Source organism: Ruditapes philippinarum, unplaced genomic scaffold (assembly GCF_026571515.1).
Source record: "Ruditapes philippinarum isolate M1 unplaced genomic scaffold, ASM2657151v2 ctg226_1_1_1_1, whole genome shotgun sequence".
Classification (NCBI taxonomy): Eukaryota; Metazoa; Mollusca; class Bivalvia; order Venerida; family Veneridae; genus Ruditapes; species Ruditapes philippinarum.
In genome coordinates, this window is record NW_026856455.1 from 17087 (window position 1) to 37343 (window position 20257).

At 32.1% G+C, this 20257-nt stretch overlaps 1 protein-coding gene across 1 annotated transcript in view; it reads right to left on the reverse strand.

Annotated features, from left to right (window-relative positions):
* Positions 1-13986, reverse strand: part of LOC132746591 (heat shock 70 kDa protein 12A-like) — a 30024-nt gene extending 16038 nt beyond the window's left edge. The window contains exons 1-5 of the mRNA XM_060735790.1: positions 13707-13986; positions 13413-13508; positions 6828-7241; positions 5872-6132; positions 2304-2441 (exon numbers count right to left, since the gene is read on the reverse strand). Of these exons, the coding sequence (XP_060591773.1) occupies positions 2304-2441; positions 5872-6132; positions 6828-7241; positions 13413-13508; positions 13707-13986 (1189 nt within the window). The remainder of the gene's footprint in view (positions 1-2303; positions 2442-5871; positions 6133-6827; positions 7242-13412; positions 13509-13706) is intronic.
* Positions 13987-20257: the final 6271 nt, after the last annotated feature.

Below are 20257 nucleotides of genomic sequence, written 5' to 3' on the forward strand. Positions count from 1 at the left end.
AACGTAGACGTTTGTTTTGTAAGTTTACGTCATTTTTATATATGTATCAACTGAGGAAGCTTAATAAAGAGAAACATGTTTTGATACTTAATTTGTGTTGGTTTTTGATCCAATTATCCTACATAATATTAACGTTAATATTAAAACCTGTTTCCCCATTGAGAGCCCCATTAAGTCGGAATTTCTCATTAAAAACAAGAAGTCTTGAGCTGAAAATAAGTCCGACAATCAACGATAAATGACGGCGATATTAATCATTATATTAAAAGATATGAATGATCGCTTGTTTTAATAATAAAAACAAAGAATTCTTTTAGGAGAAAAAGTCCAACCATCCATCCATATTTCTGTTACTTACTGAGAATTTATATTAGACCTGGCTTTGTTAAATGTTAGCTGCAGCCATTTTTTAAAGTTGTGTATTTCACGGGAGGAAAATAATTGTGTTTGATTCAAAGGAATATCATTTGGATTTGTTAGTCATACACCTTTTTAAAAGAAAGAAAACTTATTTGAGGATTGTAACAGACAAAAAATAAGTGTTGACAGATGTGAAAACATTAAAAAAGCAGCTAGGCAAATGGAAAACTTAGAAGCTGGCTCAGGAACGCTGAGTTGTTTACTAATTCTTCGAGCTGATGGCTGTCATCGCTTTTCAATTTTTCATAAAGTATACGGTAGGATACTTTAATATGCCAAAATGTACGGAATGCCGTTAGGGCCATTGCCTATGAATGTGTTGATCTGAAATGCGATAGTCGATAGTACGATGGTGAAAACGCGAAATCACGAAACTACGATGGTGAAAACGCGAAAGTACGATGATGAAAACGCGAAAGTACGATGATGAAAACTCGACAGTACGATACTACGATGATGAAAACGCGATAAACTATCGTGTTTTCACCATCGTACTGTCGCGTTTTCAACATCGTAGTTTCGTGATTTCGAGTTTTCATCATCGTACTGTCGTGTTTTCATCATCGTACTATCGCGTTTTCACCATCGTACTATCGCGTTTTCACCATCGTACTGTCGTGTTTTCATCATCGTTCTATCGCGTTTCTATCATCGTACTATCGCGTTTTCATCATCGTACTATCGTGTTTTCACCATCGTAGTTTCGTGATTTCGTGTTTTCACCATCGTACTATCGACTTTCGCGCTTCAGATTAACACATTCATAGGCGATGGCCCTTACGGCATTCCGGAAAGCCGTTAGGGCCATCGCCTATGAATGGTTTGATCTGAAACGCGATACTAGACAGTACGATGATGAAAACGCGAAATTACGAAACTACGATGGTGAAAACGCGACAGTACGATGGTGAAAACACGATAGTTTATCGCGTTTTCATCATCGTAGTATCGTACTGTCGCGTTTTCATCATCGTACCATCGCGTTTTCATCATCGTAGTTTCGCGTTTTCACCATCGTAGTTTCGTGATTTCGCGTTTTCACCATCGTACTATCGACTATCGCGTTTCAGATCAACACATTCATAGGCGATGGCCCTAACGGCATTCCGTAAAAATGTCATCAAGAGCAGTTTTGCATGTGGAAGGAATGTATTTTTCAGGCTGTAAAAATGAAACAAAAAAATTTAGGAGACGAAATTTGGTGATTCGAATTTGAATGAATAGAAGTAAGTTTTCTTCTTTTTATTACTTTTGACATTTAAGTTATTTATCAATGTCAGCTTTGCTTTTTCTTTAAATAGTCAGACATTGTCAGAATTGTCAGCAAAAATAAAATTGAGGTACCACATTGGGAAAATCTTAAAAAAAGTAGTTTCGTCATTGACAAGTGTGAAATTATATTTTGATAATTTTCACTGTGAAATTATCAAATATAATTTTCACGGATAAATCAGTAATCCACTGAAAAGCATAAAATAAATCAATTTAGTTCTTTCAACTCACCTTAAACTTTATGCATAATGGAATGAAAAGCAATTTTTATATTTGTATAAGTTTACAATTTTATTCACATTCCGTTTTAAAAAGATCCAATTTTGAATACTTTTCTCCATTTTTTTTCTACATTCACATGCTCTGTATCTGTAATATATTCCTCTAAATATTTTGCTAAAAGCAGATTTATCCATGACATAAAATAGATATCAATTGAACTATTAAGAAATAAATTTTCTGCACGTTCAATTAATTGAGTACATGAATTTTAAACAAGACACACGGTCTACATTAATATTATGTATTTTACATAAAAGTTATATGTTTGCAGACATAATAATATGAATTAGTTTCATTGTCAACATGTTTTATAAAACAATATGACTCACCGAATTTCGATACAGCGTCATCTGTAACGACAAGTTTGGTTGTCAATGACATACTTTCTACGTTCAGCCTTCTCTTTAGTTCTGCTTCAATGTGCTTCATTCCGTCAGCAAACATTTTAGTTTTGAAACGGTTTTGTACTGTTTCCCGTTCAGAAAAAGAAATATCATGTAATTAACGTTAATATTAAAATCTGTTTCCCCATTGAGAGCCCCATTAAGTCGGAATTTCTCATTAAAAACAAGAAGTCTTGAGCTGAAAATAAGTCCGACATCAACGTTACATGACGGTGATATTATTCATTTTTTAAAAAATATGAATGATCGCTTGTTTTAATAATAAAAACAAACAATTCTTTTAGGATAAAAAGGCCAACCATCCATCCATATTTCTGTTACTTACTGCGAATTTATATTAGACCTGGCTTTGTTAAATGTAAGCGGCAGCCATTTTTTAAAGTTGTGTATTTCACGGGAGGAAAATAATTGTGTTTGATTCAAAGGAATATCATTTGGATTTGTTAGTCATACACCTTTTAAAAAGAAAGAAAACTTATTTGAGGATTGTAACAGACAAAAAATAAGTGTTGACAGATGTGAAAACATTAAACAAGAGGGCCATGATGGCCCTGAGTCGCTCACCAGAAAACAACTGCTTTTCAGTGTTGGAATGTTTAAACAATAATTTGAAGAAATGCCATGACCTGGGGCATTTAAGCTTTAGCTTAGACAGGGCTAATCAAATAAATATGAGCAAACTTGATAAAAAAAACTACCTCAGAATGCTACAAAGTTTGGTGATCATCTATCAATTATTTCAGTAGGAAATGATGTTCGATGTTTTTTTTTTCTATTTTTTAGCTTTAGTGGCCCCTAAAAGGTGCTAAATCAAATTAATATGAGCAAACTTGATAAAAGAGTACCCAAGAATGCTACAGACAAAGTTTGGTGATCATCCATCAATTGGTTTTAAAGTAGAAGATGTTTAAAGGTTTTTCTATTTTTAGCTTGAGTGGCCCCAAAAAGGGGCCAATCAAATTAATGTGATACAAACTTGATAAAAGATTACCCAAAAATGCTACAAACAAAGTTTGGTGATCATCCATCAATTAGTTCTGTAGGAGAAGATGTTTAAAATTATTTCTATTTTTAATTTTAGCGGCCCCTAAAAGGGGCTTATCAAATTAATATGAGCAAACTTGATAAAAGACTACCCAATAATGCTACAGACAAAGTTTGGTGATCATCCATCAATTAGTTCTGTAACAATAGACGTTTAAACGTATTTCTATTTTTAATTTTAGCAGCCCCTATAAGGGGCCAATCAAAATAATATGAGCAAACTTGATAAAAGACTACCCAACAATGCTACAGACAAAGTTTGGTGACCATCCATCAGTTAGTTCTGTAGAAGAAGATATCTAAAGGTTTTTTCTATTTTTAGCTAAAGAGGCCCTTAAAAGGGGCGAATCAAATTAATATGAGCAAACTTGATAAAAGACTACCCAAGAATGCTACAGACAAAGTTTGGTAATCATCCATCAATTAGTTCTGTAGAAATAGACATTTAAAGGTATTTCTATTTTTAGCTTTTGCGGCCCCTTAAAAGGGATCAATCAAATTAATATGAGCAAACTTGAAAAAACACTACCCGAGAATGCTACAGACAAAGTTTGGTGATCATCCATCAAAAGTTCCGTAGAAATAAACATTTAACGGTATTTCTATTTTTAGCTTAAGCAGCCCCTAAAAGGGACCAACCAAAATAATATTAGCAATCTTGATAAAAGACTACCCAACAATGCTACAGACAAAGTTTGGTGATCATCCATCAATTAGTTCTCTAGAAATAGACATTTATCGGTATTTCTATTTTTAGCTTTAGCGGCCCCTAAAAGGGGCTAATCAAATTAATATGAGCAAACTTGATAAAACACTACCCAAGAATGCTACAGACAAAGTTTAGTGATCATCCATCAATAAGTTCTGTAGAAATAGACATTTAAATGTATTGCTATTTTTAGCTTAATCGGTCCCTATAAGGGGCCAATCAAATTCATATGAGCAAACTTGATAAAAGACTACCTAAGAATGCAACAGACAAAGTTTGGTGATCATCCATCCATTAGTTCTGTAGAAGAAGATGTTTAAAGGTTTTTTCTATTTTTAGCCCTAGTAACCCCTTAAAGGGGCCAATCAAATTTATATGAGCAAACTTGATAAAACACTACCTAAGAATGCTACAGACAAAGTTTGGTGATCATCCATCTATTAGTTCTGTAGAAGAAGATGTTTACAGGTTTTTCTATTTTTAGCCCTAGTGACCCCTAAAAGGGGCCAATCAAATTTATATGAGCAAACTTGATAAAAGACTACCTTAGAATGCTACTGACAAAGTTTGGTGATCATCCATCAATTAGTTCTGTAGAAGAAGATGTTTATAAGTTTTTCTATTTTTAGCTCTGCTGACCCCTAAAAGGGGCCACTTGGAATGACATGAGCAAATCCAAGTGTGACTGTCACAAGGATGCTACAGACCAAATTTGAAGTAAATCTGCCTTGTAGTTTCAGAGAAGAAGACAATTGTTGACGCATGACGGCGGACGACGGACGATGGACGCCGGAGCACCCCCCCTTTGATACTAACAGCTCACCCTGAGCCTTCGGCTCTGGTGAGCTAAAAAAGCAGCTAGGCAAATGGAAAACTTAGAAGCTGACTCAGGAACGCTGGGTTGTTTACTTATTCTTCGAGCTGATGGCTGTCATCGCTTTTCAATTTTTCATAAAGTATACGGTAGGATACTTTAATATGCCAAAATGTGATCAAGAGCAGTTTTGCATGTGGAAGGAATGTATTTTTCAGACTGTAAAAATGAAACAAAAAAAATTTAGGATACGAAATTTGGTGATTGGAATTTGAATGAATAGAAGTAAGTTTTCTTCTTTTTATTACTTTTGACATTTAAGTTATTTATCAATTTCAGCTTTGCTTTTTCTTTGAAACAGCCAGACATTGTCAGAATTGTCAGCAAAAATAAAATTGAGATACCACATTGGGAAAATCTCATAAAAGTAGTTTCGTCATTTAAAAGTGTAAAATTATATTTTGATAATTTGCACTGTGAAATTATCAAATATAATTTTCACGGATAAACCAGTAATCCGCTGAAAAGCATAAAATATATCAATTTAGTTCTTTCAACTCACCTTAAACTTTATACATAATGGAATGAAAAGCAACTTTCATATTTGTTTAAGTTTCCAATTTTATTCACATTTTATTCACATTCTGTTTTAAAAAGATCCAATTTTGAATACTTTTCTTCATTTTTTTTCTACATTCACATGCTCTGTGTCTGTAATATATTCCCTGAATATTTTGCTAAATGCAGATTTATAAAATAGAAATCAATTGAACTATTAAGAAATAAATTTTCTGCACGTTCAATTAATTGAGTACATGAATTTTAAGACACACGGTCTACATTAATAACATGTATTTTGCATAAAAGTTATATGTTTGCAGACATAATAATATGAATTAGTTTCTTTGTTAAACAATATGACTCACCGAAATTCGATACAGCGTCATCTGTAACGACAAGTTTGGCTGTCAATGACATACTTTCTACGTTCAGCTTTCTCTTTAGTTCTGCTTCAATGTGCTTCATTCCGTCAGCAAACATTTTAGTTTTGAAACGGTTTTGTACTGTTTTCCGTTCAGAAATTGTAGGCCATTTTAAAAGTGTAACGTGAATGGAATTCTCTGCATTGCAACGTGTTTGTACGGAAGTGTACTCGGTTTGTTGAACTCGTTCATATAATTTGGAAACTGAAATTTTATGAAACATAATTTGGTACTACATGTATATCTTATAGTATTTAATGATTAAAAAGCATCTTAGATTTGTTGGTGTTCAGGAAAATTCTAAATTGCTTTTCAAGATTATGTCAGAGATAAAAAAAGGATTCACGAATTCACAAACCTAGCTAAATGCCGTTTCCCGGTACTTTCTATACATAGCTCTTGGGAATTCACCTAATGGAGTTTAATAATGAACTCCATATTTTTGGCCTTTTTTGAATTAAAGAGAAATAAAAACAGTTATGTCTTTGTAAGAAAATAATTAAATACCATTGTATGAATAATTCCATACATAAAATAAAGTAAATACACAAGTTTACACAGAAAATATCTCTATTTATAATGGAAGATGCCACTATGATTGTTTTAATTTTAATGAATTTCATTATAAACAATTTATTTTTTGAAAAAAATTGCAAGATATATTTAAGGAATATTGGAAACTTTCAAACACAACAACTGTTTTCACCTTAAACGGTAAAATAATGATAGAAAAATAGAAATATCATGCAATTGTGCTATGTACTTAATTGGGTGTAATTCCCCAGTGCTAAATCGGTAACGTACCGGAAAACGGTGTTTAGTAGCTAGGTTTTCGAAAAGGTCAATATAGACAGTGATAATTCTGAATGAAATATATGGTAACACAAATATTGATATACCAAGGTCATCCATGACTTCCATAAATTCCTCTTTGAAGATTAGATTGACAAGTTGTACATTTCCACAACCTTGCAAATTCTTTATAGCTGTTTCAATGCCTGAGAGTTGTAATGATAGATCTCCAGTTCTGTAATCGCGGATCATTTTGAGAAAACTTTTTACTGATGTACATTTTATTGTAAGCAACAGACACTTTTGCTTCACAAATGTTATATGTCTTCCCTTAATTAAAAAATCTAGAAACACTCGTGTAACTGATTCCCTTAATGTATGCAGACCACCATTTGGTAGATCTTCCTCAGGACATGATACTTTCTGTAGGATAGCCTCGTTGAAGTTTTTCTCTAAAGTATCCAAAATTTCTTTCTTTTTTTCTTCACTGCAATTTTCAACCTCTATCACCATTCCAATACCTACATAAGACGTAATCTATGTTATTAACAAACAATGATGAAAAATATTTCAAATGTATACAATAAATAGGAAATTTACCAAATTTTATAAAAATAACAAATGTATACTATTTTATAAATGATTTTTTGCACTGTAATTATTGTCTGATTTTATTGACCTGTCAATTATTAAAACATAATAGATCTCATTTAAATAATCGACCCCACTTCGGTCCTGTCCGTATAGTTTACGAGAATTAATATGAGTATGTAACTAATGTTTATCACACTAGCTATATGGAAAGGTTCTCGTCACATCCAGTTAAGTGATTATCTTATCTATAAGTGGTTTGTGGTTCGATCTCTACTATTGCCATTGTTTTGAGACCTATTCTTTCTTTATTTTTTGAAGTATATTTTAATGAAAATGACCAAGTGCTGGCAAAATTGTCTACTCGGATATGAAACATCTTAGAAACAATTGTTTCGTTTTGTTTTTGTACTTTACGACACTGAAAATACATTTATTGATTCTAATCCGAATGAATTTTAAATATCAATTCTTAAAATGTATTATTTAAAAAGGTATAAACGTGACCAAAATAAGCGCAAAACATATAAAAAAACAAAAATAATAACCTAAACTAGAACTCCGCGAGTCGGATGTGTCGCCTTTTGAACAATATAGTTTAGGAAAAATGGCCAGGACAAAATTGAAATATGAAAATTAACAAAAGGCAATAACTTAAAAAATAATAAGTGCAGAGCAGCTGTTTCTGTGCACTGCACTTCTTATCAATAAGATCTATCATTCTATGAAGTTTCATGTCCATATATTTTATAATTTATGAGAAATGGCCTGGACAAAAATAAAGTATGGAAATTAATAAAGGGTAATAACTCAAAAATAAGAAATACAGAGTACCAGTTCTTGTACACTGCAATTTTTGTTAATGAGATCTATCATCCTATGAAGTTTCATGTCCATAGCTTTCATACTTGAGGAGAAATGACCTGGACAAAAATAAAGTATGAAAATTAACAAAGGGCAATAACTAAAACAAAAAGAAATACAGAGTACCGTTTCCTGTATACTGCACTTCTTTTTAATGAGATCTATCATCCTATGAAGTTTCAAGTCCATAGCTATTATACTTTCGGAGATATGACCCGTACAAAAATAAAGTATAAAAATAACAAAGGGCAATAACTAAAAAAAAAAGAAATGCAGAGTTCCGGTTCTTGTGCACTTCTTTTTAATGAGATCTATCATCCTATGAAGTTTCAAGTCCATTGCTTTTTTACTTTCGGAGAAATGGCCCGTACAAAAATAAAGTATGAAAATTAACAAAGGGCAATAACTCAAAAAAAAGAAATACAAAGTACCGGTTCTTGTGCACTGCACTTCTTTTTAATGAGATCTATAATCCTATAAAGGTTCAAGTCCATAGCTTTTATACATTAGGAGAAATGGCCCGGACAAAAATAAAGTATGAAAATTAACAAAGGGTAATAACTAAAAAATTAGGAAATGCAGAGTACCGATTCTTGTGTACTGCACTTCTTCTTAATGAGATCTATCATCCCATTAAGTTTAAAGTCCATAGCTTTTATAGTTGAAGAGAAATGGCCCGGACAAAATTAAAGTATGAACATGTACAAAGGGCAATAACTTGAAAATTAAGAAGTACAGAGTACCGGTCCTTATGCACTGCACTTCGGGTTATTGAAAGAAGCTTGCATACTACGTTTGAAGTCAATCCGACTTATAGTGACTGAGTTATGCTCCGGACAAGCTTTAGGGGACGCCGACAACGAAGCCGACACCGCCGACGCCGCCGACAAAAGTAACCCATATATGTCGCCTTTTCAAGGCGACACAAAAACAATCATGACTTCAATGTTAAAAACAGCTATATGTAAGAAAATAGAACCATGGGCATACGCAGTCTCGATCTTACAACACGCAGGGCTTCAAGAATTTATAAAACCGTAGTTTACCCTATTGCGCTGTAACGGCCAAAGTAAATTTTTCATGAAACAAATAAAAATCACATATTTCTGCGTACATCTCACGAAATTTTCCGAAAATTTATCGAAGATATATACGTATTTTGTGTGCATTGATCGTATAATCAGTATTCAATTGACAGGTTAATAAAATCAAACAATAATGCGGGTTTTACTTATAAATATGATCATTTTACTTTAGTATTTTTTTATCTACCGTTATCATTTCGGCAACAGAATCCAGGCATTCGACTTAAAAGTGGTTAAAAATCAGTTCATTGCGAGATTCCGTGTGCTTCAAAACATGGATCTTTTTATATTGACTAAATGGTCCTTTTTAAAGAAATACTATGCTCACACTTGTGTAAAATATTTTAGTTACAGAAATTTATTGAAATTTAAGATATTTTTACTGAATATGTCTAATTTGAATAAAAGAATGAATAACCTATGCATTGGAAGCTGCATTCCCTATTACAGGTCAAGTAAAGTTAGTCTTTTTTAAAAAAAACTGCAGATTTTTAATGACACAACATATTCATATTGTGACCACTTAATGCGTGCAGAATTATAAACATAACATATCTACTTTGTGTAAAGTCAAAACATGTTTATTTTATATTTTCAAAGAGACTGTGTAGAAATAATCAACATTTTCTAATATAGATTTGAGCATAGTATATCTTTAAACTTAGTTAATTTGCTCTGAAATGTGATATCCCATGATTATACCAGTATTAAAGTCTTAAATTGAAACATTTGAATGAGTTGTACAGCAAAAGCACAGCGTACACTCTAGTGTCCGCTATAACTTCCGCTTGCGAGCAAGAAAAACGCGAAAAATCGCCGAATTTGAACTGAAAATTGATAAATAAGTTAAATAAAGACCAATCATGGAGGAATTGTTATTTTTTATAACTAGGAGTTACATAAAAGAGATTATTTCTGGACTAAGCCCTACGGTAAAACCTATATTTTCCGGAAAAAAATACGATTTCTCACCCCGATTCCTCAAAAAATGTCACAATTGTTGACTTCAAACATCGATTTCAAACTTTGCATATAATATACGAGCAAATCCTCTTGATACTTTGAAGAATAATCATTAGAGCTTATAAAAATTAAACAATATCTGATGTGCACACAGTGGTTTATGAAAAATTGACAAATAAATAATAATTGGTGTTGTTTCCTAACTGTATGGTTGCTTGCTCACTCATTGTACGATTGCTTAAACTGTGTACAGTTGCCTGATAGCCATTTATTTCATAATTTCTTGATGTTTTATTTGTTTTAGCCATTGTTAATTAATTTAAGATTTAAAATTACACATCAACAGTGTTTTTACATGTCAATGTTTTGGAAATGGGAAAATACACCAGCATCGTACACCTTATTGATGTAATTACTTATTTGCATTGAAGTTCACATTTGTTTATGGAATGTCTTAATTGCATAAAGTCAAAGTGTGTGTTTTGTATGTTTGTTTTTATTGTATGTGTGTTTTATTAACCAGGTTTTCTGAAGAAAAAAAACAACTGGTTATTAGATTGAGGTATGTCGGCGGACGGGCGTAAACAATTTTTTCTGTGCGGAATTCCTGCATTTCTCAAGGGACTTTGACCAAACTTCCACAGAAGCATTGTCATCAAGTGTCCTAGCGCATTTTTCCCTCATGTAGAATATAAAGTGAACATTTTTTGTGTATGTGCGCAACATCTCCTACATTTCTCATAGGATTTTGTTCAAACTTCCACAGAAGCTTTGCCATGAAGAGCCCTAGCGCATATTATCGGGGTTTTGTGATTGGATACTATTTGACCTTATTATGACCCTTTGTTTTTTGCATATAATATAATATATAATGAAATATCATTTTAATCACAACTACTATACAACATGTAATAAAACTTTTTATAGCTATTTAACAGAAACCGTCTAGTTTGATGCACGCCTGCCAGCTCACCTGCCTGCTTTTTGGTCCTGTAAAGTCAAGGTCAAGATCACTGTTGCTTAAATAGAAAATCAATTTATCAACTAAATATGAAAGTGCACTGTGTTGACTCCTGAATTTGACTGTTGTCACAATGACTGTGAGTTGTTTTGTCAAAAATAATGATTTATGTCTCATCAAGGTACACACTGTATTGTTTGAGTTTATTAACCTGTCAATTACATACTGATTATACGGTCAATGCACAGAATATATTAATATTCGATAAATGTTCGGTAAATTCCGTGAGATGTACGCAGTAAGATGTTATTTTCTACGACCGTTATAGCGAAATAGGGTAAACTACGGGTATATATTGTTTAAATGCCCTACGTGTTGTAAGATCGAGACAGCGTATGTCCATTTTTTTTCTTATTCATAACTATTTTCAACATTTTTTAAGTTATGGTTGTTCTTTCTGTTTTAATATGCTTTGCATTTTTTTTTGGTAAATATTATACTTGTTTAAGAATTAATATTCAAAATTCATTTGGATTAAAATCAATAAATGTTATTTCAGTGCCGTAAAATACAATACAAAACGTGACAATTCAGTGTTTCTTAGTTGTTTCATATCCGTGTAGACAATTTTGCAAACGCTTGACAATTTTCATTAAAAAATACTTAAATATAAAGAAAGAATAAGCCTAAAAAGAATTTAAAAAGAATGGATCGAACTTCGGACCTCTCATACATTAGGTAATCACTTAACCGACTGTGCTATTGTGGATGTTACGGGAATCTACATTAAGAGTTTTCAAAATGTTAGTCATAAACTCCATATCAATTCTCGTAAAATATAATTTCATCGGTGGTTTTTTATTTGGTACCTTATACATGTAGTAAGCCTTTTCAGGGTTGTAGTAGGGGTCCAGGGGCAGAAAGGGGTGGGGTGTCCAAACACTGATACTGCCACCTGTGCGTATTATCGGCGCCAGTGATGGCAGATCACTGAAGTGATGGCAGATAGCTGAAATTTACCGCTCGGTACAGGTAGGTTATAAATTTGGTTGGTATTATCATATTACACAAATATGACCCATTTCATTGCGTGACCCTAATGGATGAACGTCTATATTAATAACACGAAATCCTGCCATTTAGTCAAAACTTGAGATATTTTTACCAAAAAAAAAATCAGATATTTTCTCGGATTTTTCCGAAGCTGTCACTTTTAACCTGCTCAAAATAGTCTAAAAACAGGAAAAACAAGTCCAAAATTACCTAATAGTATCTCCAGTCAATGGACAATAGTTTCATAGCAATAAAATGAGTCGTATTTGTGTAATATAATAATACCAACCAAATTTATAACCTACCTGTTCCGAGCGCTAAAGTTCAGCTATCTGCCATCACTGCAGTGATCTGCCACTGGCGCCGGTAATACGGTGTGCGAAGCAACCGTACAGTGAGCAAACCTCAGCGGTGGCAATTCAGTGTCAACGAAAGAGTTGTCTTCAACTATTTCCTCATTTTTCTGCTACCTATATAGTTATTCTTTTAAGAGTCAAGAGAATTTGTACAAACATTTGATGTAAAGCTGCTTGAAGTCGACAAAAACGGGCATTTTTGAAAATCGGATTGTTTTAAAAAATATAGGTTTTGCCACAAAAAGCAGACCGGGAAAAATCTGTTCCATGTAAGACATAATCATTAAAATAAAAAAAAAATCTTCAATGATCGAGCTTAACTGAACTGTTTTACCTATATTTCAGTCTAAATCCGCGTTTTGTCGTGTATAACTCGCTCGTAAGCGGAAGTTAAAGCGTACACTGAATTGTGTACGCTGTGAAAAGAGAATATAAACGCATAGGCGTACTTGACCTAAATACAGGTCTGCTATGCATTCAAACTATTCTCATATTTACACGGGTAGTTTTTATTCAAAATGTAATTTAAAATATCTTATTTTATATAAGGGAAGGGGCGGTGAAGTTTTGGTTTTGAAGGAGGAAGTTTTCTATGTTTTAATTCGATGATTTAAAGGTTAAGTGTGGTGTGCGGTGTTGTAGCTTTTACCGTAAAAATATGTATGTCTTAAAGATGCATAGCAATATCAAACATGTCCGATTAAGCAGATGGACTTAAGTTATTTACTTCATCACAAATACATATTTACTCGCCACTGATTTTTATCTTAAATATCTTCTATATTTTTCATATGAAAACAATCTTTTTTTTTTAATTACCCGGAATGTCTACAGAAGCTCCAGATGGCCAACGAGTTTCAAGTCTTTCAACCTTTTCAATAAGTGTGTCAAGCTTTCCATTTGTCAAGTCTTGGCCTGTACAAAATGAAAAATACGGGTATTAAGTACCTATTGATTTCAAGTTAAATTAAGAGAAACAAAGATATTTTTACTTACATACAGAAGTTTATATTTTGAATTTGAATTATTACATTACTTGTACAATGTTGAGAAAATACACTTTTTTCTCATATTTTCAAATATCATAAAATATTCATATTTTCTCTTTATTACCATTCCCAATTTTTTCCAAGACTTCTTTCTGTGTCAATTCTGAGTGGTAAAGCTTATGAATTGCTTTAAGCGTATCATCTATTGACAAAGGACCAGTGGCTAATGTCTGAACAAGTGCTTTCATTTCCTCTGTAAACTTTTCATCATTGATCTCATCTAGACAGTTTTCAAAGCTGACATTCAAATGATAAGTATAATCTTTGAATTTTATTTTTTCTAACGTTGGGTCATTTAAATGACAAAGTTTGTTTCTGATCTTCAAAAGCTTCTTGATACGCATCTTTTTTAGTAAGACAGACCCAAATTTTTCCTTCTAAAAAAAAAAACGAACATCAAAGGTCCCAGATCTAGTTTTGTAAGCCCGGGGACTTTGGGGGAAAAAAAAATACATTTTCCCCTTTTCTTTCCCTTTTATTGTTAATTTTACGTTTTATTTTTCCCCAAAAATTCACGATAGTACTTTTTCACCATTCTTGCTAAGATCCTTAACTCTTTTCTCGACAAATCTTCTTGTTAGTTTTGTTCCACCATTCATTAATGTAAGCATAATTCTACTATACCTTTCGGTACCTGTTGTAGACATAGTTAATTATCTAATTAAAAAATCAACTAGTATATGTATACATGTATCTTTATAAACACTCGCGATATTTACTTTTCCTTGTTTGATACTCGAGGTGTTTTAAGCCCATTTTGTCTTGCTGCCGAAATATAAAACTACACAACAAACATGGCGGAATTAAACAACCTCGTTTCTATTTTATATACTTTAAGTAACATTTTCTTTTTTGAAAAATATTTGAACAAAACTGGAGATATTTTATAAAATTGTAAATGTGTAAAAAAAAAGAAAGTATACCTAAGACATTTTTTAAAAAGATTGAAATTTGAAAAAAGATATACAGTTTCATACTTTCGATTTAAACAGCCTATCATTTATGTGTGCGGCAATTTTAAATAACTGTTAATTTAAAAGTGTTCATGAAACATAATGTACAAGGGGTAATTTGTAACCTTATTTATGTTTAATATACATTTGTACATGTTTAAATATTTAATTAAACAATGTCAAGCGTATTTTTAATTTCGTAAAATTCAGGTATCAGACCTTTTATTTTAGATTTTTTATCGATTCAAACTTGATGTTAATGTGTACAACATAAAATGACAAAAGTAAAGCGTTGTAAACATCTGTTACACTGCATTATTCCAATATCTTACTTTGATGGGGTTCTTAGCCACGAATTATTTGCTCTGTCATAACTATCATAACTATCACAAAACATATTGTGTCGTCTCACTACAATTGTCAGTTGAAGGTCACTTTACCATTTTATGTTTCTTTAGGAAAAAAGAACACACACGCATTCTTTCCATTCAACAAATACTGTGGTGAACATAAATTTTCTGTAAATCTAAACTATTTTGGGTTGAAAAACACATGGGTATTCGTTTATTTCAACAAAACTTATATGGGTCAATATCAACTTTATTGTAGAAAAATTACTCAAGATGTATCTCCTCGTGACAGAAAACACACGAGAAAATATTTGGTAAAAGTTGTAGCAACGTCATTTTGAGGTATTTCGTATCAAAATTGCATCTAAATTGATGAGAAATGTTCTACGTGGCACAGAATTCTTCGATTTTTTTAAAAAACAAGCATGTTCCTTTAAATCAGAAATTTTTAAAAAAAATATGTTTACCCTTTTTCAGCTTTTTTTTTACATGGCGGCGCCTTACTAGAACTGACACTGAAAATTTAATTGATAGGTATATAATTTTATATATGTTTTTAATTGTTTTTATTTGATTTTTTTTAAATATACACGTGTAGTCTCGCGGGCCCTGACTTCCCCGTAATATAACAGCGCTTATTCATGAGTCATAGAAAGGCGCCATATTAATTTTGTCATAAAATGTTGCCAGAATGATGCAAGTCATACAAAAGCGCAATTTTATTTTGTCATGGAAAGGCGCAATACCGATGTTCAGAGAAGGGCACCAGACTGATATTTGTCATAAAAAGACACCGGAGTAATATTAGTCATACAAAGGCACCAGATTGATCTTTGTCAAAAAAAGGCGCCAGAATGATGTTTATAAAAGAAATGCAATGCGCCAGAGATATATTAAGAAAAAGAGCGCCAGAGTATTTTTGGTCAAAAAAAAGGGCACCAGATTGTTTCTTTTCTTAAAAAGACAACAGAGAAAAAGTTTCCCCCTTTTTCCCAGTTTTTTTGGGCCCCAAAGGGCTTACAACGAAGTGTCGAGGGCTTCTTTTAAGCAGAGGGCCCAAAAACATGTGCAAAAGGGCCACGGGTTTTAGTGTTTGGGTATAATCCCAATTTTTTGGGGTTTTGTTTTAATTTTCATCGACAAAATCGATTTTTTAAATATGATTTCCCCCTATTAAAGGGTTTGCCATTTTAACTTTTTTAAAATATAAAAGGGAATTCTTTTCCGATTAAAAATAAGGGACAAAAAATCCGGCAAATCCCAATTTGCCCAAAACCCTTTTTTAACAAGCAAAAAAAAATTTGGCCAGGGAATATTTTTATAGTTTTATTTTTCAACAAGAACATACATTATTTTTCCCTTTTGAACATAGAAGAACCGTAAGTGTATGTTACAATGCTATACAAGAAAAGCATTGATGCAAAGCATCAAAGGGCGTCCAAGCAAGAAATGCAGCAAGTGAAGATGAACTAGTACACATATGATGACAAGATATTCTTATAAACTACCAGAAATGTATAGCACTTTATGAATGAGCGAACGGAAAAGACATTGTTCATAATGAACTTTGATTGGCATGCTAGAGATTAGAATATTACTTGTTATTTCTTTAATGATCGTGGTTTTAATAGAACGGATATACATGTATGCAATCATTTATAATCCATATGTGGTAACGCATGATCAACACGTACGCACACATTTGTCCCTTATTATGTTCTCGGCTATTAGCGAAGACCCGCCTTTAAGGTATCTGTTTCAGCACTTTAAGTTAGTAAAATATTTGAATGGTTATATTACCATGTTGATCATGGTTGAGCATAATTGTTTATTATACAATAATTTGTAAAATCTTATTTAATTTTAAAAAAATAAAAAATTTATGAATATTGTTTTCTTTTTTATTCTTTTTGTGTTTTATTGTGGCTTATTTTAAATACTGAAGTTTTTACTACTCTTTTTATTAAAATTGTAAAATAAATTTTTAAGAATTCAATTGTCATATTGACCGGACGATTATAAGTCAAAGCTTAACTTGAAAAAGTCAGTAAATTATGGTTTATCTTTCAAATATATAATATTGTTTATTCTTAAACCATGTACATGTATATTTGTTTTTTTTTATCATTTTTTTGAATTATCAATCAATTGAATAATTATAAAATCTAAATTTGTAAACTTTGAATAATTCCTCGGCATCTTTTTACTAAACACGGATAACAAATTAAATAAAATGTTTCAAAGTTTGATAATGTCATTTTAATTAATACCATTAAAAAAAATGTACCTTTTTCTCAATTAATTGTACATATCACGGATTTATATTACATATAAATCCGTGTACATATTATTTGTTTTTATCTCATATAGATAAAATGAAACATGCTATTTGTTGTTTTTTTTTTCTAATTGTAACGATATTCAAACATCTACTCCCCAAAAAAAAAAAAGCCAAACGGAGAGACCGGAACAATAAACGTGTTGGTACTATTCGGCCGGTCACTAGTAAATCCTAGGTCAAAATAGACCGGGAGAAACCGTCGCATTTACCGATAGGAGTGATAAACTAGATATATTATATAATAAGGTTTTTTGGAATATTTAGGTCATCAACTGATCATGTTGTTTTTTTCTTCTAATTGTAACGATATCAAACATCTACTCCAAAACCGGGAGAGACCGGACAATAAACGTGTGGTACTATTCGCCGGTCACTAGTAAATCCTGGTCAAAATAGACCGGGAGAAACCGGCATTTACCGATAGGAGTGATAAATAGATATATCTATAAATAGGTTTTTGGAATATTTAGGTCATCAACTGATCATTCTAGGATACATGTACAACAATAACATACCATGATAACCGACTGTGTACTACAAAATGATAAATAAAAAACCCCGAAGAGCGCGATTTATTGACGGAAAAGGTTATTTCATTTGAAAATGTTTGCATTGCGAATATTCATTGTAACATATCGCGACATTTCATTCTTAATTAATAATCAAGCACCCTCATACCGATCGGAATTTTCGGCTTTCATTATGACCGACTATAAGGCTCGAGAAGTTGCTGTCGCCCTTTCACAAAATCTGATTTCATTCCATAAGAGCGCCGCGCTTCGGCGCGGACGCCAAAAATCACTGTTTGACGTTCTATATTTAGATATGTGACGTAATCATTATACACATGGCGTAACCACGTGGCGCTGAAATAAGTACGAAATAGATCAGTGCCAATTTAGCTTAATATCAGGTACGGCAGCATGTATGTGTTGATGTCGTGTTAGAATCGAAATAATATATCCAAATCGGTGATTTTATCGCTTGATAAAGTCACCGTTTGTCGTTCGGATGCACATCATTATATCGCTCGGGCTACGCCCTAGTGATATAATTCCTCGCATCCGAACTTTATTGAGCGATAAAATGACATTTTGGGATATTATAGTAGCTCTATTGGAATAGCTTCTGACGATTGATATTTTTGTCGTCCGCGCCGAAGGGTCACGCCTTTTATGAAATGCATTCATATTTTTTTAATGTATTCTTTATTGATAAACAAGAACTCATGGCCCTTAAGGGCATAAGAGTGAACAAACAAAAAATACCACAGAAAATAATACAAACATGGCATAGAAGAAAATAAGTAAATAAGGAAGATGACTTAGTGAAATTTCAGCATTATTATTTTAACAAAAATGGCTAGATTAAATAACGTGTTTCTGCTATCACTACACATTACAGCCATAAAATTTAAAATACTAGGAAACCTTGAATAGTAATTACTGATATACTTGTGTCTTTCATGTGTAAAATAACTACATTTAAAAATATAGTGAAATATATCACCTATTTCTTGTTGGTTACAAAGTGAGCACGTTCAATTTTCTCTTTCAATACCAAACTTATAGGAAGATCAGAATTTAGACATCTAAATTTACAAAGAGTAATTGCTTAATTACTTGGTAAACATAGTACATAATGACTAATTTAAATGGAGTTTTATAAATTCTATAATTTAAACATTTCACAGAATTAAAAATCTCTATTCCATACTTGTAAAAGAAAAGCAAACACGTAGACGAGATATTATTACATATCTAAAGTTATTATAATTTGTAGCAATCTGAGTTACCCAAAATCAGAACAAACAATATCATTCAAAGTAGATTTTACTTTCTCAATCCACTGACAATGTAAAATACCATTTTCATGAAGATTATACAGAGATACAAAGAAGCACATATTTTATCATTTTTACCATTAACTAGTTTACTCCAAAAATTTAACATTCTGCAAGTAATGTTATATCATTTTCAATAGAAAATGCATCTAATTCTCCTCAGACCATCACCGAAGGAGTTGACACCTTAAGTGTAAGTAAATATTTATAAAATTTCAATTGAAACTGAGAAATAAATGAATTATTTTCAAATCCCCACACCGCCGACCCATACATACTGTCAAAGAACTGTAACTGAATATCAATTGGCAAACACAGTTTCTGAATTTTAGTAAAAATACTATTCATAGCCTTCCTTGCTTGATTTGTCAAGTCAGATTTTGTGAAAGTGCACCCTTTCCATCAGTCTTAGCCGAAAACATTCCGATTGGTAAAAGTTTTTTTTTATTGATTTTTAAAAACGAAACGGTCATTCCTGTCGCGCTATGGTAATAAATAACGTACTGGAGAATGTTGCAGGAAATGAAATGCAGTAAATTGCACTCTTCATAAATTCATCGAAATAATTATTTTGAGTATAATCGTACAACATTTTTACGAATCATAGTAATATCATTTTGAAATTGCTTTTCCTTAGGTTTTTTCCGGTAAATTAATAACTCCTTTCTTTTCCTTTACTGTGGGTATTGAAATCGACCCTAATTTCCCGAATTTTGGCTGTAAGAAGTTAAATCAGCAGGGTCTTTCGAATAGAATTCTATTTTTTTTTTCACGGTAATTGACGGTAGTTTGAGTGGAATGTTGACTTGCTGAATACTGTGACATTTAACAACAAAAACGTTTGTCTTAAGTTTTAACATGAGGTGTTATGGTTAATAGAAATGTAAACATACTGGTAGGTCAGACGAGAATTTTGAAGCAATTCAGCAAAATAGTAGATTGTTCTACCAATAAACCCATTTAATGGCTCTTTATTTATTTCCAATGTCAAGTACGCAGCTTTTAATCTTTAACTCGCATAAACATGCTGTAAGTGAATTTCCTCTTACCTGTAACAGTCTTCCATCATATTGGTAAATTATGTTTCACCATATCAACATGCCATGCAAATTTATTCATGACATTACT